This window comes from Manacus vitellinus, unplaced genomic scaffold (assembly GCF_001715985.3).
Source record: "Manacus vitellinus isolate BGI_N305 unplaced genomic scaffold, ASM171598v3 scaffold_92_pilon, whole genome shotgun sequence".
Taxonomy (NCBI): Eukaryota; Metazoa; Chordata; class Aves; order Passeriformes; family Pipridae; genus Manacus; species Manacus vitellinus.
The window spans coordinates 1,121,403-1,147,860 of record NW_021940877.1 but is presented as its reverse complement, the minus strand read 5'-3'; the positions used below and the strand labels follow the sequence as shown (position 1 = coordinate 1,147,860).

The 26,458-nt window shown below is 45.5% G+C and overlaps 1 protein-coding gene and 1 long non-coding RNA gene across 2 annotated transcripts in view; both read left to right on the top strand.

Moving 5' to 3' along the window:
• UBR4 (ubiquitin protein ligase E3 component n-recognin 4) overlaps positions 1 to 24,900 on the top strand; it is a 78,960-nt gene extending 54,060 nt beyond the window's left edge. Inside the window, exons 79-107 of the mRNA XM_029965242.1 lie at positions 402 to 745; positions 1,036 to 1,126; positions 1,478 to 1,562; positions 1,734 to 1,861; positions 2,566 to 2,695; positions 3,210 to 3,367; positions 3,833 to 3,942; positions 4,506 to 4,647; positions 5,378 to 5,459; positions 6,377 to 6,550; positions 6,973 to 7,094; positions 8,044 to 8,241; positions 8,356 to 8,436; positions 10,660 to 10,747; positions 11,146 to 11,273; positions 11,693 to 11,800; positions 12,112 to 12,231; positions 12,946 to 13,136; positions 13,485 to 13,658; positions 14,183 to 14,282; positions 14,874 to 15,092; positions 15,325 to 15,438; positions 15,810 to 15,952; positions 16,218 to 16,343; positions 17,367 to 17,561; positions 19,283 to 19,507; positions 23,031 to 23,121; positions 23,936 to 24,098; positions 24,782 to 24,900. Of these exons, the coding sequence (XP_029821102.1) occupies positions 402 to 745; positions 1,036 to 1,126; positions 1,478 to 1,562; positions 1,734 to 1,861; positions 2,566 to 2,695; positions 3,210 to 3,367; positions 3,833 to 3,942; positions 4,506 to 4,647; positions 5,378 to 5,459; positions 6,377 to 6,550; positions 6,973 to 7,094; positions 8,044 to 8,241; positions 8,356 to 8,436; positions 10,660 to 10,747; positions 11,146 to 11,273; positions 11,693 to 11,800; positions 12,112 to 12,231; positions 12,946 to 13,136; positions 13,485 to 13,658; positions 14,183 to 14,282; positions 14,874 to 15,092; positions 15,325 to 15,438; positions 15,810 to 15,952; positions 16,218 to 16,343; positions 17,367 to 17,561; positions 19,283 to 19,507; positions 23,031 to 23,121; positions 23,936 to 24,098; positions 24,782 to 24,846 (4,095 nt within the window). The 3' untranslated portion in view covers positions 24,847 to 24,900. The remainder of the gene's footprint in view (positions 1 to 401; positions 746 to 1,035; positions 1,127 to 1,477; positions 1,563 to 1,733; positions 1,862 to 2,565; positions 2,696 to 3,209; positions 3,368 to 3,832; positions 3,943 to 4,505; positions 4,648 to 5,377; positions 5,460 to 6,376; positions 6,551 to 6,972; positions 7,095 to 8,043; positions 8,242 to 8,355; positions 8,437 to 10,659; positions 10,748 to 11,145; positions 11,274 to 11,692; positions 11,801 to 12,111; positions 12,232 to 12,945; positions 13,137 to 13,484; positions 13,659 to 14,182; positions 14,283 to 14,873; positions 15,093 to 15,324; positions 15,439 to 15,809; positions 15,953 to 16,217; positions 16,344 to 17,366; positions 17,562 to 19,282; positions 19,508 to 23,030; positions 23,122 to 23,935; positions 24,099 to 24,781) is intronic.
• Positions 24,901 to 25,018: 118 nt separating this feature from the next.
• LOC115308029 lies at positions 25,019 to 25,931 on the top strand. Its single transcript, XR_003916382.1, has 2 exons — positions 25,019 to 25,268; positions 25,700 to 25,931. It is a non-coding gene; the product is annotated as an uncharacterized LOC115308029 (long non-coding RNA).
• The last annotated feature ends 527 nt before the right edge of the window (positions 25,932 to 26,458 follow it).

Below are 26,458 nucleotides of genomic sequence, written 5' to 3'. Positions count from 1 at the left end.
GCTGCCACTGTCCGAGCTCGCTTGGCCCCGGCAGATGAACCTCAGGATTAAAGGGTGGGCTCAGTTCAGCGCACACTGTGTCTCACCTAAAAAATCCACTGCGCAGGCTCAAAGGGTAATGACCTTTCCCAAATCTTCGTTCGCGAAGACTGACCATGATAACATTTCCAGTGTTACACTGCATGTAATATAGACAACACGGCAGATAACTGGGAGTTAGGCTGATATTTCCAGCAGATTTCCCAAATCTGCCATTGCCGTGAAGGATTTCGAGTTTGGAGATACGTGGTTAAAAATGTTTCTTCACAAAATATACAGTGAAAATAACCTGTGAATGGAATTAACAAATTAACAATTATGTGCTGCCTCACTACTCCCCAACTCCTTCTCTGTGTTTCCAGAAAGTGTTTGCCTCTCGAAAGGAACTCCTGGAATACGATCTCCAGCAGAGAGAGGCGGCGACCAAGTCGTCACGAAGCACCGTGCAGCCCACGTTCACTGCCAGCCAGTACCGTGCCTTGTCTGTCCTGGGCTGTGGCCACACGTCATCCACTAAATGCTACGGCTGTGCCTCGGCTGTCACGGAGCACTGCATCACCCTGCTCCGGGCCCTGGCCACCAACTCTGCCATCAGGCACATCCTGGTGTCCCAGGGCCTCATCCGGGAGCTCTTTGACTACAACTTGCGCCGGGGCGCAGCCACGATGCGGGAGGAGGTCCGGCAGCTCATGTGCCTTCTGACCAGGTTAGAGCTGCTTCAGCCTCTGGAAAACCTCATCCTTGTCAATACACGATCAGGAAGGAGTAGCTTTATAAGGGAGTTATCTTAGAATCATGGAATCTCAGACTGGTTTGGGTTGGAAGGGACCTTAAAGACCACCTAGTCCCAACTGCTTACCATGGGCATATTTTACATCAACAAACTACACTCCAACTCTTTGTACATTTGTTATTGGCTAAGCTGAAGTCCCAGGAGCTTTTGGTATTTAGTACAAGCACAGCATAACAGTGTTCTCTTTCTCCTTCTGGAATTAGGGACAATGCAGAGGCCACACAGCAAATGAATGACTTAATCATTGGGAAGGTTTCTGCGGCTCTGAAGGGACACTGGGCAAATCCAGACTTGGTGAGTGACTCCAGTGTTTTCATGTTTCTTTTTTCTACCCCTCTGCACTGCTGGTGTATTCTAATTATACATGTTCTCTCTTACGGTCTGTTTGTAAGAAAAAAATTGGAACCTTGATAGGAAATAAGATAAATGTCAGAGTAGAGCACAAAATTATGTGATTACGTACATGCCCAAGTTTCCTCATGAAGTTCTGCCTGGCTTGGCTTGCAGCTCTCAAACAGTCACCCCAAATGGGCATAGGATTAAATTTTTTTAGATCCATGCGTTTTGAGCCTGTGGTTTTTACGTATCAGAAGGCAAAAAGGGTTGGGGCATCACCAACACTTTGAACACGTGTCTATGTTCCAGGCTAGCAGCCTCCAGTATGAAATGCTGCTGCTCACAGATTCCATCTCCAAGGAGGACAGTTGCTGGGAACTTCGGCTGCGCTGTGGTGAGTTCAAGTGACCACTGTGAAAGGTGTATTTTACAGTGCTGTGCCGAGGTTCAGGCACTGTAGTGAGATTTCTAACTCTGGACACATTTAATGTGCTATATAGAACTGTAGATGTGTGAACTATTTGCAGATCTCAGAGTGGAATGAACATTTCTGTCTGTCTTTCAGCTCTCAGCCTCTTCCTGATGGCAGTGAACATCAAGACTCCAGTGGTTGTTGAAAACATCACCCTCATGTGCCTGCGCATTCTTCAAAAGCTCATCAAGCCACCTGCTCCAACGAGCAAGAAAAACAAGGTACTGCCTTAGATGCTGAGCAAAGCATCTGAGAATTTACTGATTAAAGTCTGGCACTGAGCTCAGTGATTAATTACTTTGTGAGGAGGCCAGGGCTTCCTTTTCCTGGTCATAGTTACAAGGGAAGTGCAAGCCCTGTGACTTCTGTCTTTGCAGACTGCAGATTACAGGTGACAGCTTTCTGTTTTTTATTGGTTTTTGCTGACTTTGACCACTACTGTTCAAACCCAGGCTTTGCTTTTTTCCCCTCAGATCTGAGGCAAGGGGAAAGAACTACTTCAAAGCTACAGCTTGGTTACTTTGGGCAAGTTTTTAGTGCTTTCAGCAGCTTGTACGATCAAGTACCTAAACATGATGGAAGTACTTTTGTCTCAGATTTTTTAATACAGAGCTACATTCTGATAAAAATATATCGATTGGTGGTTTCTTCATTGTAATTTAGATAAGATTTGCAGGAGACAAGGTATGTTTCTGCTGCGATTTGGCTGTCTGACAATCACAGATGGATGTCAGAGATTGGTTTACTGGTATTTCAATAGGAACTGGAATGGGGCATCTCTTAGTTCATCATTAACAGACCCTGCTGTTGTCCAGAGCTGCATTTACCTCTTCATGGCACAGCCCCAGTGATTGACCTGCAGGAGTTACTCTTTGAGAACATTCTGTAGTTTTCTGAGTAATCACAGAGCTTTTTTGTTTATTAGGATGTGCCTGTGGATGCTCTCACCACTGTGAAGCCTTACAGCAATGAAATCCATGCACAGGCTCAGCTGTGGCTCAAGAGGGACCCCAAAGCATCATATGAAGCTTGGAAAAAGTGCCTCCCTGCCAGAGGTAGTTCTGTGCTTTTAACTTGCAGTTTTGGGAAGGAATATGTGTGTCCCTCCAGGTTTAATTAGGAATGCGCTTCTGCAGAGTTGTGTTGGCTTCTGTCCCGTGACATCTGATCCCATCTTCACGTGCAGCTGGGTAGTCCCCAGAGTTTGTAGCACTGACTTTTCCAGGCTGTGTTGCTCAGACCCTAAGCAGAAAGTGCTCTGAAGATAATCAGGGAAATGTAAAAACTGAAACTTGTTGCTTATTTAAATTGACACCAGCCAAATGGAAAACTGGTTGAATTCCCTGAGAGATCCTGGGATTTGCATCTGGCTTGGAATTGAGCATGGCTTCACACAGCAGTGAAAATGGCAGCAGAAAGAGATACGAAGCCACTCAGCTTTCCAGCTGGAGTTTGGAGAGTTCCAGTAAGATAAAAATACACTGCAAGTCTGATAGGAATTATGACAGTTACAACAGTTTGCAGTTTATAGCTGCTGACAGTTCTCTTGGGCTGTGCTCAATATTGCAGGTGTAGACGCCAACGGGAAATCTCCCAGCAAAGTTGAGCTTCACCAGCTCTACTTGTCAGAAAAATACGTCTGGAAATGGAAACAGTTCATGAGTCGCCGTGGGAAGAGAACCTGCCCTCTGGATCTCAAGCTGGGACACAACAATTGGCTGCGACAGGTAAACGTGGCTGAGAACTCCCGTGGGCAGAGTTGACAGAGTGTTGGTAGTTTGCTGCAGCTCATGTGCAGGGATATTTGGGGAGGCTGTAACTCACTGCCTCTAATTTCGAGTCAGATTTGCAGCTTTCTTCCCTTAAAAAAACTACGTCAAATACATATCTGGAAGTCTGCATATCCTTAAAGTCTGAAACTTTAATCTCCACAGTGCTTCTCCCTGCCTAATCAGCTGCATTTTGGAGGGTCCTGGGCAAAAATGTTTCTTTGTGTGTGTGTGTATTAGCACATCAGCCACACAATGCATTATCTAAACATTTTGGTGGTAGTATCAAGTGTTTGAAGAACAAGAAAATGCTGCCACCAAGTCACCAAACAGCTCTAGTGTGTGCAGTGCCTTTTTGATAAGCTATCACTGGTTTATCTGTGCACATCAAACTGCTGTGGTATTTTCCTGCCCTTGCCCCAGGTGCTGTTCACTCCTGCCACACAGGCTGCCAGACAGGCTGCCTGCACCATCGTGGAGGCTCTGGCCACCATCCCCAGCCGAAAGCAGCAGGTCCTCGATCTCCTCACCAGGTATTTCTGTGCTGCCACACTTGGCTCCAGGATTGGCCTTCTCTAGTTCCCACGAGAATCTCTCCCTTCTTCCAGCCTTTCTCACATCTCTCCCTTGTATAACTGTATATACCTTGTATACCTTGGGTTCACAGGTCTTTTTGAGCTGGATTTTAAGGCTTAATTAGCTGGGAAGATGTAGATTTAGGGAGACTTTTTTTTTTTTTTTTGCTGCCTGGCAGTAAGCTGTTGCACTTCTGTACTTTCTCCAGAATTAAGCAGCTGGTGTTCAGCTGTTTGGACAACATTTTCTCTGCCTCTTGGACAGCAAAATAATAAGGTGAACTCTCTTCCAGTTCCTGTGACATAACTTAAACCAGCTGATGCTATAGCACAGTTGGGGAACTCTTTTTGGGACAAAATACCAATTTATCCTGCAAGTAATGAATATCAGTGATGGTGTTAGGAAGGACAACAGGGAGGATGGATTTCTGGAGGCTTTTTCTTTCTTTCCACAGTGTCTTTAAGCTGGAATGCCCCTTGTTACTGTGAAATGGTTGTCAGCTTGTGTTTCTCTTTCCCAGCTACCTGGATGAGCTGAGCATTGCTGGTGAATGTGCTGCTGAGTACTTGGCCCTTTACCAGAAACTCATCAAACCTGCCCACTGGAAGGTCTACCTGGCAGCCAGGGGGGTTCTGCCCTATATTGGCAGCCTCATCACCAAGGTGTGGACTTGTGTGGAGGAACTGACCTGCTAGTTTGGCTTTTATTGCTTTGAAATCTTCATCTCTTTGTTCAGTGCCCTGTTGCTGACCCTGCCAGGGTTTTGAAGTTCACACCTCAGTGCTGTTACCTCTGAACAGAAGGAACCACAGAGGTTTTAGCCCCAGCCTTAGAATTCCTCAGCACTTTAATGAACTTCTCTGGGGGCAGCTCTGCTGAGGGGTATAGATATTGCTGCACTGCCTTGGCACCGGCTCTGAGCTGGAAGCCGTTGTCCAGCTGCAAGGCTGGACTCCAAAAGCCTTTAAAGACAGGGGAGGATTAGGTGTACTGCCATTCCTGGAGTAGGAATTACAGCCTATTGGAGAAGCAGCACATTTAATTTGCAGTGTTCAGAGTGGTGGGAGTTTCCTGTGGGGATCCCTGGTGCACTCCAAAGAGGCAGGTAACACTTTCCATGTCAGTGGTGGCCTAGAGTCCATGATGGAGGCCACCAGAGCCAAGCAGTGGTAGTAGGTAGGTGCAGGGAGAAAATAAGGAGGTTATTTGGAGTGGTTTTCCCTCCTATCCCCTTTCCTTCCCCACTGCTACGTTGCAATTCTGCTTTCCCTGTGACTGGCTCTGTTTCTGTGCTGGGTTCCTTTGCACCCTCTGTTAGACACTCACCAATCATGACTGGCATTGCAGTTTCTTGCTCTAATTTCTATTAACTATAATGTTAATTGTTTTCAGGAAATAGCTCGTTTACTTGCCTTGGAGGAAGCAACACTCAGCACTGATTTGCAGCAGGGATATGCCTTGAAGAGTCTCACAGGTATTTGGTGGCACCAACACGAGTCCTGCAGCAGGATTAGGGTTGGGGTGATCCTTATTCTGTACCAACATGTAGCAGAACTTCAAAGAGATGTGATTCACTGTGTTGCAATTGTCGACACTGGATTTTTGCCATCAGTTTAGCACTTAATCTCTAAATGGCTTTTTCCATATTTTGTGTGGTCAATTTGAGTTTTTAGTTGAACTGTGGTAAGCAAACTTCATTATTTCACTTTATTATACAACACAGTCCCTGAGACCATTGTAAACACTGCTGCTTTATTCCTGCCTGTTGTTTCCTACCTACCTATTCTATGCGAGTTTTTTTTTTAATCTTCTAGGGTGTATACTTTTTTCAAAAATTTGTTGGGGATGGAAATACTTCTTTAACAAGGTCATTCTTTTTTGTATCCTGTGCCAAATTCTTCAGACATTAGTGGACTAATTCATAAAGCCTGGCTTCTTGCAAGAAGCAGCATGTTGATCAGTGTGTCATGGGAAAGAATCTGAGTGTTTGCTGATTCTTTGCTTTATGATAGGAGTGGCCAGTTTGGTGATGTCACTGATCAGTCATGTCACATCATCAGAGCTCACTTAAGTATTAGAAGAGGAACAATCATCTGCTTTTGAAATATCTTGCAACAGAAAAATGCCAGAGTGTGCAGAATCTTGTATCAAGCACTTAGAAAGCTCCTTAGACCCTTTCCTCATTCCAGAAACTATTATTCCTTGTTGTATAATTTACAAGACACTTCTCCCAGGCCGGGGTTTTTGCCTCCAACCATTTGGTTGACAGGAGTGAACTTTAATGGGAGTTGGAAGAAGTAATTTTTATGATATTGTGCCCTGTTTGCTGCCATGAAATTTAGAAATCGAACCAAATTCTCTCCCACTTGCTGAGTTTTCACTGCTTTCTAGGTCTTCTCTCCTCCTTTGTGGAAGTGGAGTCCATCAAACGGCACTTCAAGAGCCGCCTCGTGGGCACGGTCCTGAACGGGTACCTGTGTCTGAGGAAGCTGGTGGTACAGAGGACAAAGCTGATTGATGAAACCCAGGACATGCTCCTGGAGATGCTGGAGGATATGACAACAGGTAAAACTACCCCTGTTCCATAAATCCAACGTTTGGGTCAACGAAGATGAAAAAGCAGATTGTTACAGCCACACAAAGAACTTACCTAAATGACTGCTGTAGTGAGGGGGTTTTATGGCTTCCAATATTTCCTTTTGGCACAGAAAAGGTAGATTACACTCCTGGTCATCTCTTATTTTTCAGGAATTTAAGCCTCCTCCTTTTTATGGGACTGTTTCACTGCAGCCCAGCCATGCAAAGGCTTTTCCTAGTAATAACCATACCAATAAATAGCCTTTCGTCTTTTATGGAGTGGATACGCAAAAGAAGAGAGCACCAAAGTGTGAGGCTGATTGCAGAAGGATTTATTGTGTGTGCTGAGTCTAAATAGAACCTATAAAAGTGGCTCCTGTGTCTATTTTAATGCTTCCTTTTCTTGGCAGGCACAGAATCTGAAACCAAAGCATTTATGGCAGTGTGTATAGAGACTGCAAAACGTTACAGCCTTGATGACTACAGGACTCCAGTCTTCATCTTCGAGAGACTGTGCAGCATTATCTACCCTGTAAGTGTGGAGAGGGCTGGAGGTCACTTATAAAGTCGCACTTCTGAAGTAGAATCTCAGAATGGTTTGGGTTAGGAGGGACCTTAAAGCCCATCCCATTCCTTGCCGTGGGCACGGACACCTTTCACTAGCCCAGGTTGCTCCAAGCCCCGTCCAGCCTGGCCTTGGGCACTTCCAGGGATCCGGGGGCAGCCACAACTTCTCTGGGCAACCTGTGCCAGGGCCTCCCCACCCTACCAGAGAAGAATTTCTTCCCAATATGTAACCTAAATTTCCCCTCTTTTAGTCTGAACCCACTCCCCCTTGCCCTGTCACTCCAGTTCCTGATGCAGAGTCCCTCTCCAGCTTCCCTGTAAGCCCCTGCAAATCCTGGAAGGTGCTGTGAAGTCTCCACACAACCTTCTTCTCTCCATTCTGAACAGCCCCAACCTCTCTCAGCCTGTCTCCATAGGGGAGGTGCTCCAGTCCCCTCAGGTACTTCATGCCCTCCTCTGGACTTGCTCCAACTTATGTTGGGGGCACCAGAACTGTGCACAGTATTCCAGGTGGGATCTCATGATAGAGGGAAAAAATCACCACCATCCGCCTGTAGCAACCGTAGATTGAGTTCCTTGCATTTTGGCAAAGAGCAACAGTGTCTACAATCATGATTTACTATTAGCCAGTGTAGAGCTGTATCCCAGTGTGTCCCATCTGGGGGGTCACTGTTCAGGTTCCCTGCTGTGATGTGCTCTGTGCAAAAAAGCAGAATCAGTAGTATTGTTTCTTCCTGAGGAATTTGGTTACTGAATGATCCTGGATATCCTCTGAGTGCCACATGTGTGGAATGTACAGCAGGTGGTGGAAGGACTGAAGGTTTAGGGACATCCTGTCACTTGCTGCCATAAAAATGCCAGAATCGGAGTTGGGGAAAAAACTCATTCACTCTGTCTCTGCTGCTGTTCTTTAGGAAGAGAATGAAGTCACTGAGTTCTTTGTAACTCTGGAGAAAGATCCTCAGCAGGAAGACTTCTTACAGGGCAGAATGCCAGGGAATCCCTACAGCAGTAACGAGCCCGGCATTGGGCCACTCATGAGGGACATCAAGAACAAAATCTGTCAGGACTGTGACCTGGTGGCTCTGCTGGAGGATGACAGTGGGATGGAGGTGAGGATGCACATGTGGATTTCTTGCACAGATGTGTGGGGACACCATTTTTGGGCAGCTGGGATGGTAGTGCAACTTGAGCCTGTTCTTCACTTGTTATTTTATCCTTTTCAGCTTTTGGTGAACAATAAGATAATCAGTTTGGATCTGCCTGTGGCTGAGGTCTACAGGAAGGTGTGGTGTCCCACAAATGAGGTTTGTGTTTTCTTTATACATGTTAACAGCAGAAAGCACCTGTCCTTCATACTAACAAAAAAATGGGGGAAAAATCATAGTCTCACAAGTCACTTTTTTGGCATATAATTTATTGGTATAATAAATTTATTTTTTGGCATATAATTTATTGGTATAATTGGTCAGCACCGTTTGGTGCTCTATTAGGATAGATTGTGCACAGTCCTGCAACATGAGTGATTTAAAAGCACATAGTGTTCCCCAGGTGAGCTGTGTAGTGTATCAGATATAGACTGTCTTCCTGATAACAAACTTCCTTACATTCCTTTGGGGAAAGAGCTGAACTTTGTCACTGCCTTTCAAAGCACGTTCCACACTCCATCTGCACACGACAGTTTAATGTGTGTGTACAGACAGGGACACCAGGTTGCTCCATCAGTCTGTGCTTCAGTGATGAACCCAAGTTATTTATGCAGAGAACAGCCAATGTTTCTCCATATTTGCATATTTTCTTATGGATCTCAAGCACTTGACAGATTCATCCTCCCAGTTTGCTGTTTGTAGTGTGTGTTGTCTGTTTTTCACATGAAGGAATGGACCCAACAGCCTCAAGAGTCTAGTCCACCATGTCACAGTAGGCTTGTTCCAGAGGTAGATGTGGTCCAAAACAAGCTCTTCCCTTCCTTTTCTTGTAGCCGCTAAAATAAACTCCCACTGAGACCATCAAATTAAATCTTGCCCATTACAAATCTGTTTTTAGAGGCACTTCAGATCATAAAACCCCCTGATTTGCCCAACATTTCTTGTTCATCCTTCATTTCCTCCTGTGTTCTAATCACCTTTGGAACCTCAGTTTCCTGAAACCATTTGGGGGAAGAAATCAAACAAAATGCCTGTTTTCAGTGTATGGTGCTATGGGGAACAGGTTTATTTCAGTAAAATTACAGTAAAAACCCCTTCAGTACTGCAAAATCAAGCCCAAAACTTGTGCCAGTGATAATTCTTTAGTAGTAGGGATAGGGAAGTGATGTGTCGGTCTCAATCTGTGAGTTCTGATGTGAACTCTGATCAAGTCACTGATGGAAATCATCCCCTGTGCTGCCCCAGCCCCTGGGAGCAGCGAGGTGCTGTTTCCATGGGATGCTGGGCTGGAGCCACTGTGCAACTCTCCCAGGATGCAGCACTGATGTGAAGGCAGACTTTGCTCAGCAGTCCTGTGCATGAACAGCTTTCATCTGTCTTCCTTTGTGAGCATCTCCCGGCTCCGGTTCCCTGGGAATCGACAGGCGCACAAGAAACGCAACCTCAGGCCCCTTTTTGTTTCCCTTGTCTCTCACCGGCTTTTTTTGTTCATCTGCCATTTTACCAGGGCCCCTGTGGAGTTAATTGCTGGTCGCCAGCGTGGCCTTTGAGCAGATCTTCCCCCCGGGGCTTTCCCTGTGTTCTGTATTTGCTGTGACATTAAGCTCTGCTTATTCCACATTAGGCTTAGCGCACTCGCTGACAGGTTTTCTCTCGAAAGGTCTCTTGCTCCCAAATCTGGGATTTTTCTTTTCTGCTTTTTATTCAGACCTATGGATTAAAAATGGAAAGTTTAGTGATATGCTGTAAGTCTTTCCAGCTGGAAATGCATCTGGAAAACTAGTCCTTTCCCAGGGTAAAAGCACAGCTTGTTTGGCTGTATCATTTTAGTGATGTACTGTCTTACTGAAAGCTCATTAAATTGCTTTTTACTCCTCTTCCATTTTCCATCACTGCAGATTTTATCTGTATGAAAGCATTCACCCAATTAACCTGTCCTGCTTCATTTCTTAGGCTGTGCCTATTCCCTGTATTTCCCAGATATGCTGCGCCATACCCTCAGAGGAAAGGTTGCCATGGAAAGCAGGCATTTATCTGTAGATGAACCCATTTTCCTTGGCTACATCTTTCATTCGTGTCAAAAGAAACTTGGAGGAGATGTAAGGAGGAAGGGGCTGTTTATTACCAGCCTGTCAATTAATTGGCAGTGCCAAGAAAAGCTGGACAGACCAATGGATGAGTTATTGATGTTTTTGCAGGTGGCTTTACTGTTGTTTTTAATTCATCTCAGTGAGGGGAGAATGAGGGAGTGAAAGATTTCCCTGTGTCAGGGAAGGAGAGGGAGAACTGAGGCTAGGGTATCTGTTACATACTGTAATGAGAATAAAACTTGTCTATAAGTGCCCAGAGAGATATAATTAATATAAAGCTCTGCTCTTGCAGGGGGAGCCGATGAGGATCATTTACCGCATGCGGGGGTTACTGGGGGATGCAACGGAGGAATTCATCGAGTCTCTTGACTCCACCACTGGTAAGGCATTTGTCTGCTGAAAGCTGGGATTAGATTTGAAATCTGAGTTCTCTGCAGAGCAATGACATTATTATCCTCACAGCAGTGAGCTTAACGTTGATTGATGCTGCTTTTGCTGCATTTACCTGCTTCACCTTAAGTGAAGAAGGGTTTTAACAAGGCTTTAAAGCCATGCTTCAAATGGGAACACTTGCATGGCACAGGGACCATTCTTCCCAGCCCTTCTTCATATTCCTGCTCTTAATTCTTTTCAAATTCAGTACAACTGAAGTGACTTGAACTGCTGATAGATGTGTTCTGTTGTACTCTCCATTTTTCCTTCACTCTTTGCCGTGTGCTGCATGGTTTTTTCACGTTGTGGCTGCTTCCCCTCCTCACAATTTATGTCTGTCCTGTAGATGAAGAGGAGGATGAGGAAGAAGTTTATAAGATGGCAGGAGTCATGGCCCCATGTGGAGGTTTGGAGTGCATGCTCAACAGACTGACTGGGATCAAGGACTTCAAACAAGGCCGGCACCTCTTAACTGTGAGTCCCAGCTTTGGCTCTGGGGGGGTCAGGAGTTACACAATGCAAAATGCCACAGTGAAGTTTAAACAGTCTGCCTTGTATTGGAGCAAAGGTTTCAATTCATTATTGAATGAAAACCTGAGAAATCCTTTCTTTGCCTCTCCTGTTCCTCTTGTTTAACAATTCCTTACAAATACTTGGTGTGTCAAAGCTGAGGAGTTGGTAAGAATAAATCCTGTCTCACTAGTGATTATTTTCTGCCTTGACCTTACCTGAAAACCAAAGCTGTGCTAAGAATTATATTGCTATAAAAATCTGGCTTGTACTTTACCCCACAAGTTTGGAAATCAGGTATATTATGGGTGCTTTTAGCTGCAGCAAAATTATCCTGCTCATTTTGAAGGTACCATAGAGAATCCCTTCTCTGTATTTTGTAGGTGCTGTTAAAGCTGTTTAGTTACTGTGTGAAGGTGAAAATAAATCGTCAGCAGTTGGTCAAGCCAGAGATGAATACTTTGAATGTGATGCTGGGAACTCTTAACTTGGTAAGGACAACCTGGGCTTCCATAAACTGTTTTCCATGGACTCCAATGAATTTAAGCTACTTCTGCCGCACTGCCTTAAGACAACTACAAGAGATCTGAAATATTGCTGTGCTGGCACTGCAAATTATGTGTTAGACATTCCTGATCTGTTAGTGGCTGGGAGTATGTGGGTCAGTTAAACCAGTTACTGGTGGTGTTCCTCTAATTGCTGCCATTGTCTTAAACCAGTTAATGCTGGTGTTCTCTAACTGCTGCCATCTCTTTAAACTAGTTGCTGCTGGTGTTCCACTAACTCCTTCTATCTTTTCCAGGCTCTGGTGGCTGAGCAGGAGAGTAAGGACAGTGGAGGAGCAGCTGTGGCAGAGCAAGTGCTCAGTATAATGGAGATCATTTTGGATGAATCCAATGCAGAACCTCTGAGCGAGGACAAGGTGAGTCCTGGGCCTCTGTGCACAAATACAAATGTTGTTTGGGATTCAAGGCTTCCATATAATCTGATTACAGGGATGCTGAGCTGCAGGAGCTGGAGAGGAGTGTTCACAGGGCGTCTAACCCTTGTTACACTGGCATGTCTTAGCAGGCCTTGGAGGAGGGGCACGAGGAGTGCCTTGAACCAAAAGCACTGTGAGGCTTCTTTAGGCTGAGTCTTGCACAGTCGGGGTGGGGGTTGTTGGGCACTGCTTGGATCCCTTCCTTCCTGCTTTGGGCCACAGGCCAGAGTCAGACAAGAAAAGACACAGCTTGGCCTTGTTTTTTGGAGTGTTTTTGTATGTGTTAAAAATGTGTTTGATTTTCCAGCTAATTAAGGATAAAATTGTATCTCAGCTAGACTGAGAACAAAAAGAGTTTCTCACTCACCTTTTGAAACTATGGGAGGATAGGAATCTGATGTCCTTTGGGTTGAAATTATTAGACTTTGACTGGAAAATGCTTTAACAGTAAGTGGAATAAGTCAAGTGTCAGCTTGAGGGGTTGATACAGCCATTCCACAAGATCTTTGGGAATGAGGCTGGGTTTTGTTCTTCATCAGGCTGCCTTTATTTGGGACTAGACCTGTAATCCTTCAAAACTCACAACTAGTGAGGATTTTATTGAAGGTTGTAGATTTATTCCTGAACATAAATCCTTCTCTTCTTCCTTCGCAGGGCAACCTCCTCCTCACGGGTGACAAGGACCAGCTGGTGATGCTGCTGGACCAGATTAACAGCACTTTTGTCCGTTCCAACCTCAGTGTCCTGCAGGGCCTCTTACGGATCATCCCGTACCTGTCCTTCGGGGAGATGGAGAAAATGCAGATCCTGGTGGATCGATTCAAGCCCTACTGTGACTTTGATAAGTATGTTGTTCATAATTCAGCTAAAAGCATGTGAAATCAGTCATACTGACATGGCTGTCTCTTTTTTTTTTTTCATTGATTCTTACTTCAGTGTAATGCAAAGCTTCAGAGATTCCTGATGCCTTAAGTTTAATTTACTGTTTCACTTCTAAGCCATTTTTATAAGAAATGTGTGCACTTCAGCATGAGAAATAGGTCTTCAGGGTATATTCTGAGGTGACAGGGGTCTGAGTAGCTTTTCTGAGTCTCTGAACTGGAGTAGGTACATCATTCAGCAATAATGTGCTGAGAATTACAGGCAGGGTTTTTTGGAGAGCCTCCAAGTTACCATTTCTTCTCTTTATTCAGGTATGATGAGGAGCACAGTGGAGATGATAAAGTTTTCCTGGACTGCTTCTGTAAAATAGCAGCAGGAATAAAGAACAACAGCAATGGCCATCAGCTGAAAGATCTCATCCTGCAGAAGGGAATTACACAGAATGCCCTGGATTACATGAAAAAGCACATTCCCAGTGCAAAGAAGTAAGAGACACTACTTAATGTATGTGATTACTCTGTGAGACTATCCTGAACATGCTTCTCTCATTCCATCACCACAATCTTCCAAGGAAGCTGTTAGTAAGTCCCCATTTAGAGTTGGAACAGCTGTGGTGCAGCAGGTCTGGTGAGAGAATGCACATAAGGATGGGCTAAAAAGCCTGAAATCTTCCTGTTTTATACCCATCCGAGCTGATTCCTTGGATATCACAGTACTTGTGTTTCCTGCCTGTTCCCTCCCATTGCACCATAACAGAGCTTTTGCTGGAAGGGCCAACTCATGAACATAAATCTCAAGGCTCAGAGCTGACACTGTGTCTACCAGTATGCACAGTCTGGAAGTGGGAATGGGAATGTCACTTCATTAATTAGCAGAGGAGTGACACAAGGGGAAAGGAGCTTGTCTTTCCTGCAGCCTCTGCTCCATGAGCTGTGCTGCTGGGTGGCTGCCAAGCCTCTTTTGGGAATGGTGACTGTCCTTCAGCTGCTGCCTCTTGTTTTCTGTGTAGTTTGGATGCAGACATATGGAAGAAGTTCTTATCTCGACCTGCACTTCCTTTTATCCTGCGCCTGCTCCGAGGACTGGCAACGCAGCACCCTGCAACACAGGTGAGGGGGCTCTTTGGAAGGCAAGGAGGACATGGCTGGCTTGTTACTCTGCTTTTGTGGCTGTACCTGAGGATTAATTTCTATGGGAGTTGATTCTACACTGATTTTTGTTGGGCTTGGAGAGACACACCAGCTTCAAGTGTCATCTGCTAGTCTGGAAGAGTTAGAGATTTTGACTTAAAGATTTTCCTATGCTTAAATATTTCCTTATGTGTGAGATTTACACACCAATATGAAGAGAAGGCAATTTAGGACTGTGAACTACATAGTAATGATAAGCTTCTAGGGGCCTGCTTGTTGTTTTAAGACATCAACACAATGTCATAGCACAAAATAGAACAAATGTTTCATCCAACATACCCATCTGAGCTCTTAGTGACAACCAGTGGAGAGGCAAATTGCCCCAGTCTCATACACAATTTTAGGGCCCAGGTTCATAATGTAGGAGCATAAAAAAGGGAAGGAAGACACTTGCCAAAGGTTGTTGCAGCTCAGTGCTGCTGCCCAGCTGTCACGGTGGGATTAAAGGGGACAACCACTGTCCTGGGCACCCCTTTCCTGAACAAAGTGCTGTGCTTCTATCCCCATTAGGTGCTAATAGGAACAGACTCAATTACCAACCTGCACAAGTTGGAGCAGGTTTCTAGTGACGAGGGGATCGGGACGCTGGCAGAGAATCTGCTGGAGGCACTGAGGGAACACCCAGAGGTGAACAAGAAGATCGACGCTGCCCGCAAGGAGACTCGAGCAGAGAAGAAGCGAATGGCCATGGCCATGAGGCAGAAGGCCCTGGGCACTCTGGGGATGACGGTAATGTCTGGTGGCACTGCCAGCAAACTGATGATCTCATGGCCTTTTCTTTCTGTCTTGCTAGAACTGCCACACAAGGAACTGTGTGAAATGATTTATTGACAAACATCACAGAGCTCAAGCCTCCAGTTCACCTGGGAGAGTAAACACAAGATGGGCATTCCAGTTCCAGTGGTGGGGATGGTGGTGCTCATCATTCTTTTTAACCTGCTTAAGCTTTTCTCTCTTCCAGACAAATGAGAAGGGTCAGGTAGTGACCAAGACTGCGCTGCTGAAACAAATGGAGGAGCTGATAGAAGAGCCAGGTCTGACCTGCTGCATCTGCCGGGAGGGATACAAGTTCCAGGTAAAGGGAGATGCAAGTTCCGGGCAATGGGAGACACGAGTTCCGGGCAATGGAAGATGCAGGTTCCAGTTACAGAGAGATGCCTTTTCAGAGCCCTCTCACCAGCTGAGGGGACTTACCAGTCAGTATCTGGCTGCACAAGGGCTGGGATTTTGGCACTGAGAGATGAGGAAATTTCAGGTTTGGTTCTTAAGATCAGTAATTCCAGAGGTGGTTGGGAATTTGAAGTGTGTTTTCAGTGAAAGCTGGAAAAACATCTGTTGAGGTTGGGACTGAGAGAGGTTAAATTTAGTACAGTGTCAAAACAGCACAAAATGTGAGCTGTTGCAGAAGTGAATGATTTTGAAGACAACTGTGTTTTGTCATTGCAGCCCACCAAAGTCCTGGGAATTTACACCTTCACCAAGCGCGTGGCACTCGAGGAGTTTGAGAACAAACCACGAAAACAACAAGGGTACAGCACAGTCTCTCACTTCAACATCGTCCACTACGACTGTCACCTTGCAGCTGTGAGGTACGTTGTGGTCACTGGGGGCTCAACTTCTTTTCCAGGGTGGTTTAGGATCATGACGCTTGACCTTGGAACTCAAGATGAATTTGCTTAGTTGTTGATCTTTACAGCCACAGGCTTCTCTGTTGGGGGCTGCTTTAATATTGGTCAGGCCTGGACACTGGAGAGTGAAGTCCATAATTTAAAGAAGCTGTGGAATTGTCATTTTTTGGATGGTTTTTTTGCATCCTTCTAACTTGCCTGGGTGTGGCTCTCTCTCTTCATGCAGACTCGCTCGGGGCCGTGAGGAATGGGAAAGTGCAGCCCTGCAAAATGCCAACACCAAGTGCAATGGGCTCCTGCCAGTCTGGGGACCTCATGTGCCAGAGTCTGCTTTTGCTACGTGCTTAGCACGGTGAGTACAGAAAGCTTTTTCTCCAGCTGGTTTGCATTTGGGAAGGTGAGTCAGTACATTGCCACAGAGGCTCGTTTAAAACCAAGGAATCAAGGGTGGTGGCAGCTAAGTCAGTAAAACTGAGCCATTTCAGGTTCTGCTATCTAGAGTGGATCTCCTAAAAAAGTGCAGGTGTTTGTTTGCTTCTTGACTTCATATAAATAAATAATTTCATTACCTCCTTTGCCCTCAGTTACTCCTGAAGATGCAGTTTGCAGTAACAGTGTTGATTAATTTGTGGCCCAGAGACCCCCTGCTTTACAAAAGAAACCTGTCTGACACCAAGAGATTCCCTAATGTAGATTTCCAAACCTCTGCTGGATGGCAGTGAGGTACCTGACCTCTTACCTGGAGCAGATGAAGATCAGGATTTTGTTGTCAGGATTCTGGTCCACCTTGTGCTGGGTTTGTACAGTCACATTAGAAATTCCTAAACTGAAAGGGAGTAGGTTTAGATCAGATAAGAGAAAGAAATCCTTCCCTGGGAGGGTGGGGAGGCCCTGGCACAGGCTGCCCAGAGAAGCTGTGGCTGCCCCATCCCTGGAAGTGTCCAAGGCCAGGTTGGACGGGGCTTGGAGCAACCTGGCTAGTGGAAGGTGTCCCTGCCCATGGCAGGGGGTGGGATGGGATGAGCTTTAAGGCCCCTTTCAACCCAAACCATTCTATGATTCTGTGAAATCGAGGGTGGTAACATCTTGAATGCATATCAGTTGGGGAACTGTATCCCAGACCCTGGGCATGAGGAAAGAGTATTGGTGAGTGTATTTGTGTCTGCACATGGAATTGGATTTGCCAGAGTAAGAGTAAGCTGAGAGCCTCCCTTTGGGGAGGTTAATCCAAGGTAGCAGGGGCTGCATTTTTATAGCCTGTTCATTCTTTAAAGCTCTGTTTCTGTGAAATACTTACTCAGATTCAGAGCTGTGCTGTGGCAGAAGGATTTCTATTAAGGTTTTTGTTAAAGGAGCCCTTCCTGCTGTTTTCTAGGCACAACACGTACCTCCAGGAGTGCACGGGGCAGCGGGAACCCACCTACCAGCTCAATGTCCATGACATCAAACTGCTCTTTCTGCGGTTTGCCATGGAGCAATCCTTCAGCATAGACACTGGAGGGGGAGGAAGGGAGAGCAACATCCACCTCATCCCCTACATCATCCACACGGTGCTCTACGTCCTCAACACGTCAGTACCTTCGTTTAGCAACAACCTCTGCCTTCGCTCTTAGTCTCAAAAAGGTCTTTGAGTGCTGCAGTCTGGGCTTTGTTACAAGTATGTGGCAAGAAAGATGGGAAATCACACAAAAGTTTTAGGAGGAACCCAATGGCACATCTTAAGTAGGTTGTTAGGGATTTACATTGTTTGGAGTGAGGCGTTGCTGCCTGGACATGCAGGATAACAGGGAATCTATTGAGTAAAAGCAATTGGGAATTAGCTTCTCTTTCCATTCTAGATATAATTATTACCTCTGGGGTGAGCAACAGGGTTATTAGATTAAAGAAACGCTGCCAGCTTAATTTTCTCCTGAACAGACAGAAGAGACACTGTGGTGAAGTAATTGTTAGCTGAAAACTTAACCCTGGTATTATATTATTCAGTATTAAAATAACACAGTTTTGTTTCCAGTTTTGACATACTGGAATTCTCCTGCATGTTCAGGTCCATCAGATTTTCCTGATATTTTTAATTATTGTTTTTTATTATCATTAGTATTTTTTACCAATAAAACAGTGCTTTGGCATGACATGGATCCATAGGCACCCAAATGCTTTGGAATGCATGAGCTGGTTCTGATCATGCAAAAATGGATTGCCCATATATATCTTTTATTTGAATAGTTAGAGTAGTAAGTAATAGTAATTAGATGAGGGTATAAATATTAAAATCCACACATCTTCAAGGTTACTCCAAACGCAGTGCAGTGGAATCTCTCTCCCTTTCCTACCTGGAACTAATCAACATTTTGGCTCTAATACAATTTGTCTATTATTTTTAATATCTATCTCCAGATCCCTGTGCTATTGTTTTCCCAGTCCCTTGGGAGACAGATAAGTGAAACTATTCTTTTCATCTCATTGGCTAGTTGTTGGCACCAGAGAGCCCTCAACCCACTGGGCAACCCTGGAAAACTGCATTCTGTTTTTGATATTAAATGGAGAAAATAAAGAGCTGCCAGTTGCATCATGCAGCAAATGGAAAGGTCACACAATCCTGTTTTATGTGCTGGGATGCTGCTTTATACCTGATAGGGAGGTAAAATCAAAGGTCCTACCTGGCTGCAGCCTCTTCCTGCTGCAGTAGAGCAATAGATGTGGGAAAGTGTGATCCATCTTCACAAAGTGTGCTGGAACACAGAGTTTACACAGTTAGTCCTGGGGTGTTGGAACTTCTGAAAAGACTGGAGCTCTAGGGGAAAGAAAAAAAAAATATGTATGTAAGCTTGCAGTAAGTACAGTATCTTTTTGTGTTTGACACTGGCCTGTATATCTCAGGGATTGCTTTTGCAGTAGATAAATAATATAAATGGATTCTCAGGTGTGGCTGTACGAGCTGCAGCCACGTATGTAGCATCTGATGGAAATGGTACAACTCGAATGCATGAACTTGCTGGCCTGACTCCATTTATTTTTTGCTTTAAAAAAGGAGAAATAGGTCTGTAATGTATTGCGCTCTATTGGGGCAATGCCAGATGCCTTGCAAACTTCTCCAAGGAAAAGGAGTCGCTAGGTTTGTATCTCCACTGGGAGCAAATCCTCACCCAGTGGATGAATTTGGGCCAAAGCTGCCCAGGTGGCACTGCTGTTCCCTTGCAGGACTGCATGGATACAGTGCCCTAAAGCTCCTGGGAAGCAGCAGATGAACCTGTCAGAGCCAGAGCAGCTGCTGAAGCTTTTCCTGTGTTCCAGAACTCGAGCAACTTCGAGAGAGGAGAAGAACCTGCAGAGCTTCCTGGAGCACCCCAAGGAGAAGTGGGTGGAGAGTGCCTACGAGGTGGATGGGCCCCACTACTACACGGTGCTGGCACTGCACATCTCCCCCCCGGAGAAGTGGAGATCCATGAGGGTGGAGATCCTCAAACGGCTCCTGGTCACCTCCCACGCACGGGTGGTGTCACCAGGGGGGGCCAACAGGTCAGTCACCACCCCAAAACCACTTGTGTCACTGTCACTGAGGCACTGGTGTCACTATCACAGAGCCTCTCATGCCACTGTCACTGAGCCCCTCGTGTCACTGCCACAGAGCCACTCGTGTCACTGTCACTGTCAGCCACTCGTGTGACTGTCACAGAGCCACTCGTGTCACTGTCACTGAGCCACCTGCAGCTTATGGGTAGCACAAGGAAGGAGTGTGTGTAGTTACAACACCAGATATTTACCCTTCTGAGTAGCTTCGTGCTCAGAGTTGCAGAGCTGTAGAATCCCAGAATGGTTTGGATTGCAAGGGACCTCAAATCCCATCCAGTGCCACCCCCTGCCACGGGCAGGGACACCTTCTGCTATCCCAGGTTGCTCCAAGCCCCGTCCAGCCTGGCCTGGAGTGGCTGCAGCCACATCCCAGTGCTGGTATGAGCAGGAGCATTTAATTCTGGGTGGTTTTTGGAGTGGATCAATCAACTGATCAATGGAAACTATGCTTTTTCTAGGAGTATAGCTAAAAGTTGAGAAGATTCTTATTCCCTCCGAGTGAAGCACTGGAGTAACTCCTGCTGTGTGCTGTCTCAGAGCTGTAACACTCCCTGCTTGCCTTATTAAAGAAGCTCTTTCTGTGCTCTTTTGATCAGTGCACCAGCCTCCCTCAAATAGGAAAACAGAAATAGAAATCAAATGCTTTTGCTTTTAAAAAAGAAAAAAAATCAATAGCAGCTGTCAGGCACTTGAAGCACAAGAATAAGTGGCTGTGCCTGCATGACAAAGGCACATATTTTCAGAAAGGGAAGGGGAATTCCAGTTTCTGAAAAGATGATTTTAAATAGCTGTCATAATTAGGGATCAATTCATTATTATTCTAAGTCGCCTTAAAGGGCATTCTTATGCTGATGACATTAATTATGTGTTTGATAAAGTCATTACAGTGTAGTTACACACGTGCCAATGCTCTTGGAAGAGGGAAAGGGAGAGAGCCCTGTGCTAGTTTCAAGCTCAACCTGTCTCCTATTTCCCCCTCCCTCCCTGAATTCTGGGAAAGGGGGTTTAGCAGATCCAGGAGATGTTGTCCTAGAGGGCCGTTTTACTAGGCACAAAGGTGTGGGCTGGGAAAACAAAGCCCCTGAGTGGGTTTGCTGTGGGTGTTTGGTGTTTTTTAAACCCTCAGTAAACGACTGTTTCTTCTCCAGGCATTATGCAATAAAAGCTGATTGAAACAGACACAGCAAAAAACTTCCAAAACCATCTAAGCTCTGGAATTTCAGGGGAGCACTCAGAAACAGTGCTCAGGAATTATGTTAAGGTTTTTTCAAGGGCTTTCTTTAATCTCTGCAGACTAAGAGAGCACAAAGCCTTCCTCTGGTAAAGGCTCTCAGAAATAGCAATATGGCAATTCTGATTTCCAAGGTCTGTGCTTATCTATTCTTGTGGAAAATCAGGAAGAGAGCAATGGATGGTGAAATGCTCTGCAGATAAGTCCCAATACCTTGAATTTGTAGGCTGAGGCAGAGAGGAGGCAGTGGCTGTGACACCACAGTAACATGTCTGCATGCGAAAGATTAAAATTAGCATTCCACATTCGATGGGGATGTCTGGGAGCAGCTCCATTCTGGGAACACTGGGGTGAAGGTTAGAGAGACTCAAGGACTCACTGTTACCTGTGCAGGGACAATGGAGAGGAGTCACTACAGGAACCAACAGGGCATTTCAAAGCAGCTGAGGATCAACTCATGATCCCCAAAATCTCGTAAATCATATGCAAATGCAGCAATAATCTGCGTTCCCTTGTACTCAAGGGAAGGCAGCAAATCCTGCACATTCCCTGGGGGGGGGGTCGATCCAGCTCCTCAGCCAGGGTAACACAGAACTGGGGAGAATCCAGCCAAAAATGGCTTCTGGCTCTGCCAGCAGTGACAGTGTCACAGGTGTCTGCAAGAACAAAGGGAGAGATGCTCAGCACGTCCTATGTTTTAGAAACACTTTCTATTTAAACACAGAACTAATTACCAGAATGGTCCAAAGAACTGAATCAAGTGACCTGCTCATTATTATTGAACCAAGAATTCTAACTTGAAAACTCCTGTGGACACTTTTCAGTGTAGCTTTCATCTGGAGTTTGGAAGGAAAATACCCTTTTGATTTTTTTTAACCTTTGCTCCTGACCATGACCTTTCTAAAATATTCCCAAGTGTCCATGTCTGGCTTTCTGCTGGCAATCCCTGTGCACCTGATGAGCTGAACCAGCTCACAGGAATGAAATGCAGCAGCTCTTACATGAAATAGCTGTTCCAGAAGGTAACTACCAGCCTTAACCCACAAGGGCCTTTTAGTTTTCAATTAAAGGACCAGACTCCAATTAGATCAAAACCATTCACATAAAAAGAGAGCCTGTGTTGCAGTATTTGGGAGGCCAGAATTAGCCTCGCTCTAAGTTGCTGTTCCTCCCGTGGAAATTTAGTCACCTTTACTAATTGATTTTCCTTTAAATAATTAAGCTTAGCTGCCTGAGCAGGCTGCCACCTACTAAAATGTCTGTTTTAAGGACAGACACACAAATGTAGCCTTTAATAAGAGCCGAAAATGTTCATTTCCCCCAAACAAACCCCAACCTGTGGCCAATTGGAGTTGGGCCGTGATCAGGATGCCCTGTTGTGGTGCTGACTTGCAGCAGCAGTAGCTGAGCTGGTTCTGGATGCATAAAAAAGGGCTTTTTATTTTTCCAAAGCTTTTAAGTGTTAAGCAGGAAGTATCATGTGATGGGGCAGATGTACCTTAGAAACACATGCAAGAAAATTCCAAAACCATTAGAGCTGCTGGCAGGAGGTTCCACCTTGCCAGAACCTGTTTGTGATTAATCCTGTAAACTTTGGAGCTGTTATCCCAGCACTGCTCTGCACCTTTTGGAGCTTTCCTGCAGCCAGATGCTGGATTTCCAAGAGAAGTCCTTTGCTGGTGAGAGAATAACCAAGAATATATTAAATGGAAATTCCTCGATTTCTTAAAGGATTTTTCCCTCAGAGTCTTTCAGAAACACTTTTGTGATTTAGAAGCAAAATTATGTTCTCTGACGTGGACACTGACTGTGTCTGAATCCTAGATATTCCTTCAGGAATCTGCTGTTCTCCAAGTAGTGTACACACAAACAAAGGCTTTAAATTGTTTTTCCTACTTTGCTGTTGACTTTCTACATAGTCTTAGCAGTCACAATTCCACTTCTCTCTGTGATTGTTTCCTTCCTGTGAAATAAGGTTTTGTTGGCAAACCTGCTCTAGTTACACCAGTCACAGCTGGAGTAAAGAGCCTTCCCAGCCTTAGGAATGGTTGCACAGAGAGCTCTCAGGTGCCCAGTGTTTGTTTCATGTCCAGGAGGACACAGCAAAGCTCACTCAGAGCTGTTCCCATGGTGTTATTGATGGGTTATTTGGCTGTTTCAGCTTTTGTGCTATTCATCAGATGGGTTACAAAGCATAATAAAGGGATCAACTCCCGGATTGATTTTCTTGTCTTCCAGACTGGCAGATAAGGCAGTGAAGGAATATGCAACGTACCGCTCTGGCCTGCTCTTCTGGGCGCTTGTTGATCTCATTTACAACATGTTCAAGGTAAGGAAAACCTGGAAATTCATCTGTATCAGCTGGAATTCTTCTATCTCAGCTTTCTAACCTGTGCAACTACAGGAATTTGAAATAGAAGACAAACTTTGAAGCCCCTTTTTCCAAGATCCTTGTAAACACAAAACTTCATAGAATCACAAGAATGGTTTGTGTTGGAAGGGACCTTAAAGCCCATCTTCTTCCTCCCCCTGCCATGGGCAGGGACACCTTCCACCAGCCCAGGCTGCTCCAAGCCCCGTCCAACCTGGCCTTGGACACTTCCAGGGATGGGGCAGCCACAGCTTCTCTGGGCAACCTGTGCCAGGGCCAAACCACCCTCATAGGGAGGAATTTCTTCCTTCTTCCTTTTTCTTCTTTACCTTGTAAGAGCACAAAGGCTGCAGGAAGCTGCCTGTGCTTATTGTACCCCTTGCAGTTCAGTATCTGAAGAATTGAGAGACTTTGCCAGTTGGCAGCACTCCTGTATTGTGTATTTGCTTATTTTTCCTATTCATTGTTCATAGAAACAGGAACATTCCAAGGGAAACTGTTGGGTAAGGTAGGAGGAAGGGGCATCCACAAGAAAAAACCTGCAGCTTCTAAAGAATGTTAAGTAGTTGATGTGAGAAAATGCCTGTGACCTTGTTTCATTCTGTACAAGACGATGGTCAAGTCACACATGGGATAACTTGTTCTCTGTGGTGTGTTTGCAAGAGGCAGGGCATGCAAGTCCAGGAGCAACAGGAGAAGGCAGCAGGGTTTGCAGTTACCGTTTTAAATAGTTATTTTTTTAGACTGATTTGGTCTCCTGTTCCCCTCTCAGAAGGTGCCTACCAGTAACACAGAGGGAGGCTGGTCCTACTCTCTCGCTGAGTTCATCCGACACAACGACATGCCAATACACGAAGCTGCAGACAAGGCCCTGAAAACCTTCCAGGAGGAGTTCATGCCAGTGGAAACGTTTTCTGAGTTTTTGGATGTGGCTGGTAAGTGTGTGCTTTCCCTTTTATAGGCTGCCTCATGCAACTCGTGACTGGAGACAGCAGCATTCCTGACACTGCTGCAGCTTGTTTGGATGAGACAGGGAGAGCAGAGACACCAGCAGTCCTAAACTATTTCAGAAACAGTTGGGACATGCACTTGAGCATCCCCAGACAGGAAATTCTCTCCCAGCTGATCCTGCAGGTCCTCCCCCTGCTCTGTTAAACATACAGACTTAGAGCTTGAAGGTGTTTTGAGGGGTACGTGGTTTGGTAAATAGATGTGACCATGCACTGGAGGCAGCAGTTGGGTGCATCCAGTGTTCCTGCTGAAGGGATTTTGGTACCCCCAGGAGTCAGGAGATGCTGAAAACATGCAGAGAAGCTGTTCTTACTTCTGTCAAGAGTTGTGCCTCAGGTCTCTTCCTGTTCAGTGTATGGAGCATAGCAGGATCCCTGTAGCTGCACAAGAGCGAGTGCCATATGGATTTAATGCACACATTTCAGTCCCTCCCTTCTGCTCATGAGTCCAACAAGGGTTTTTTTATCCTCGTTGTATCCAGACTTAAAATAAGATTGCAGCTGTCCTTAGTGACTTACTTACACATGCCCAGCACAAATCCTCAGTGTGGGCAGGAGAAGCAGTGTTTTGGATCTAATTCTTCTGTCTTATCTTCTTTTGTTTAAAGGACTCTTGTCAGAAATCAATGACCCCGACAGCTTCCTCAAGGATCTTTTGAACTCCATCCCATGAGCAGCCAGCACAGAGAAGCTTTGGGCAGAGACTACACTAGCTTGCCTTCCACCCCTTTGTGTTCCTTCTCGTGCAGTCTGTCCCTTCCCTGAGGAGTGCTGCAGTTTTTTGTTGGATTTTTTCTTTTTTTTTCCTTTTTTTTTTTTTTTTTTTTTTTCTTTTTTTTTTTTTTTTGGTTTGGTTTTGGGTTTTTTTGTTTTGTTTTGTTTTCTTTTTGGTTTTTTTTTTTTTATTTTCTACAATTTTTCTTCATGGAGTGATTTGGAGTTTAGATTTGTTTTATCCTGTATTTCAGCGCTTCTGTCTGTAAAGCCTCATGCATTCAAGCTGGTTGAAAGAACTTGTACAGAGAGGAATCCAAACCAGTAAATCTTAATGCTTTAGCATGCACCTCTTTGAAGTTCAATAAATCGAACAAATGGGTAAGCTGGGTTTGACTAGTACTTGAAGTAGCTTAAATACCAAGTTCTTTCCCACATTTTCTTTTGGAGCTCCTTCTCCCAGGGCTCAGAGCTGCTGCTCTGTCCAGCCCTAAGTCTGGACAAGGAGCCACAGGAAGCAAAAGGCTCCCAGTGAGTGAGGGAGCACTGGGCACTGACTGACTGACTGTGTGTGCAGGTTCCCCTGTGGGACATGAGCCTTGCCCTGCAGGGACCTCCCACCTTCCTTCACCTGGCTGTGGGCAGGAGCTCCGTGTTCCCCTCTCCAAGGCATGTTGGATCACGGGGCCTGTCCTGACCCCGCTCTCACCAAGGCTGTATCCAAAGCACGTCGTGCCTCCCATGGCAACAGCCCCTCTCAGAGGGGTCCTACTCGCATCACACTTATCTTCTCTCTCTGATAAAACTTTCAGCTTCAGCAAAATGCATGTTCAAGAGACCCTGCACACTTCTGGAGCCTGCTGAGCGCCTGCATCCCATGTGCATGCCCTGCCCTGGAGCCAAGCACGTGCTTGGAATACAGCCTTGCCCTTCTCACCCACCTGTGCATGCTGGAAACCTCCCCTGCCCACCAGTTGTTCTCCTGTAACCAGCTGCCACATGGTGAGGCTGGAATCTAATAAAGCTTTCCCTGTCTTCCTCGTCTCTGTTTGAACTTGAATTTCTGCAATCCTAATGCAGTCCCATCCCAGAAAGAAGAAGAATAACAATAATTTTACAGGCTGAATAACTCCCCAGCCTATTTGATGCCTTTTGTCGGTGTTGGCCCCGCGCTGTGATTTGGCAATTAGCGAAGGGGTGAAGGTGCAGTGTTTTTGTTCTCACCTCCATGGGTGCTGATGTCACTCCTGGCAGTTGGATTTGCTGCTGAGGAGGAGAATTGAGGAGCAAACAGCCTGGAGAGGTTTGTAGTAGTGTCTTACAAGGGACTCAAGGTCTGATGGTGGGTTGGGTAACTGTCTTGCCTTGTGAAGTACAGGAGGGTCTGATGTGGGGTTTGTTCTCTGTCCTGCACCTCACCTGCCTTTGAGCCACATCAAAGAGCAAACCTTGTTTTAAAAGCACTGTAAAGTGAAATATAACAGTCCTCTCTCCAGATGAGCAGCTCTAATGTTCCCACAGGTGGATGCACCAGTGTTTCCAGCACTGCTGTGCAGCAGCCTGGGAAATGC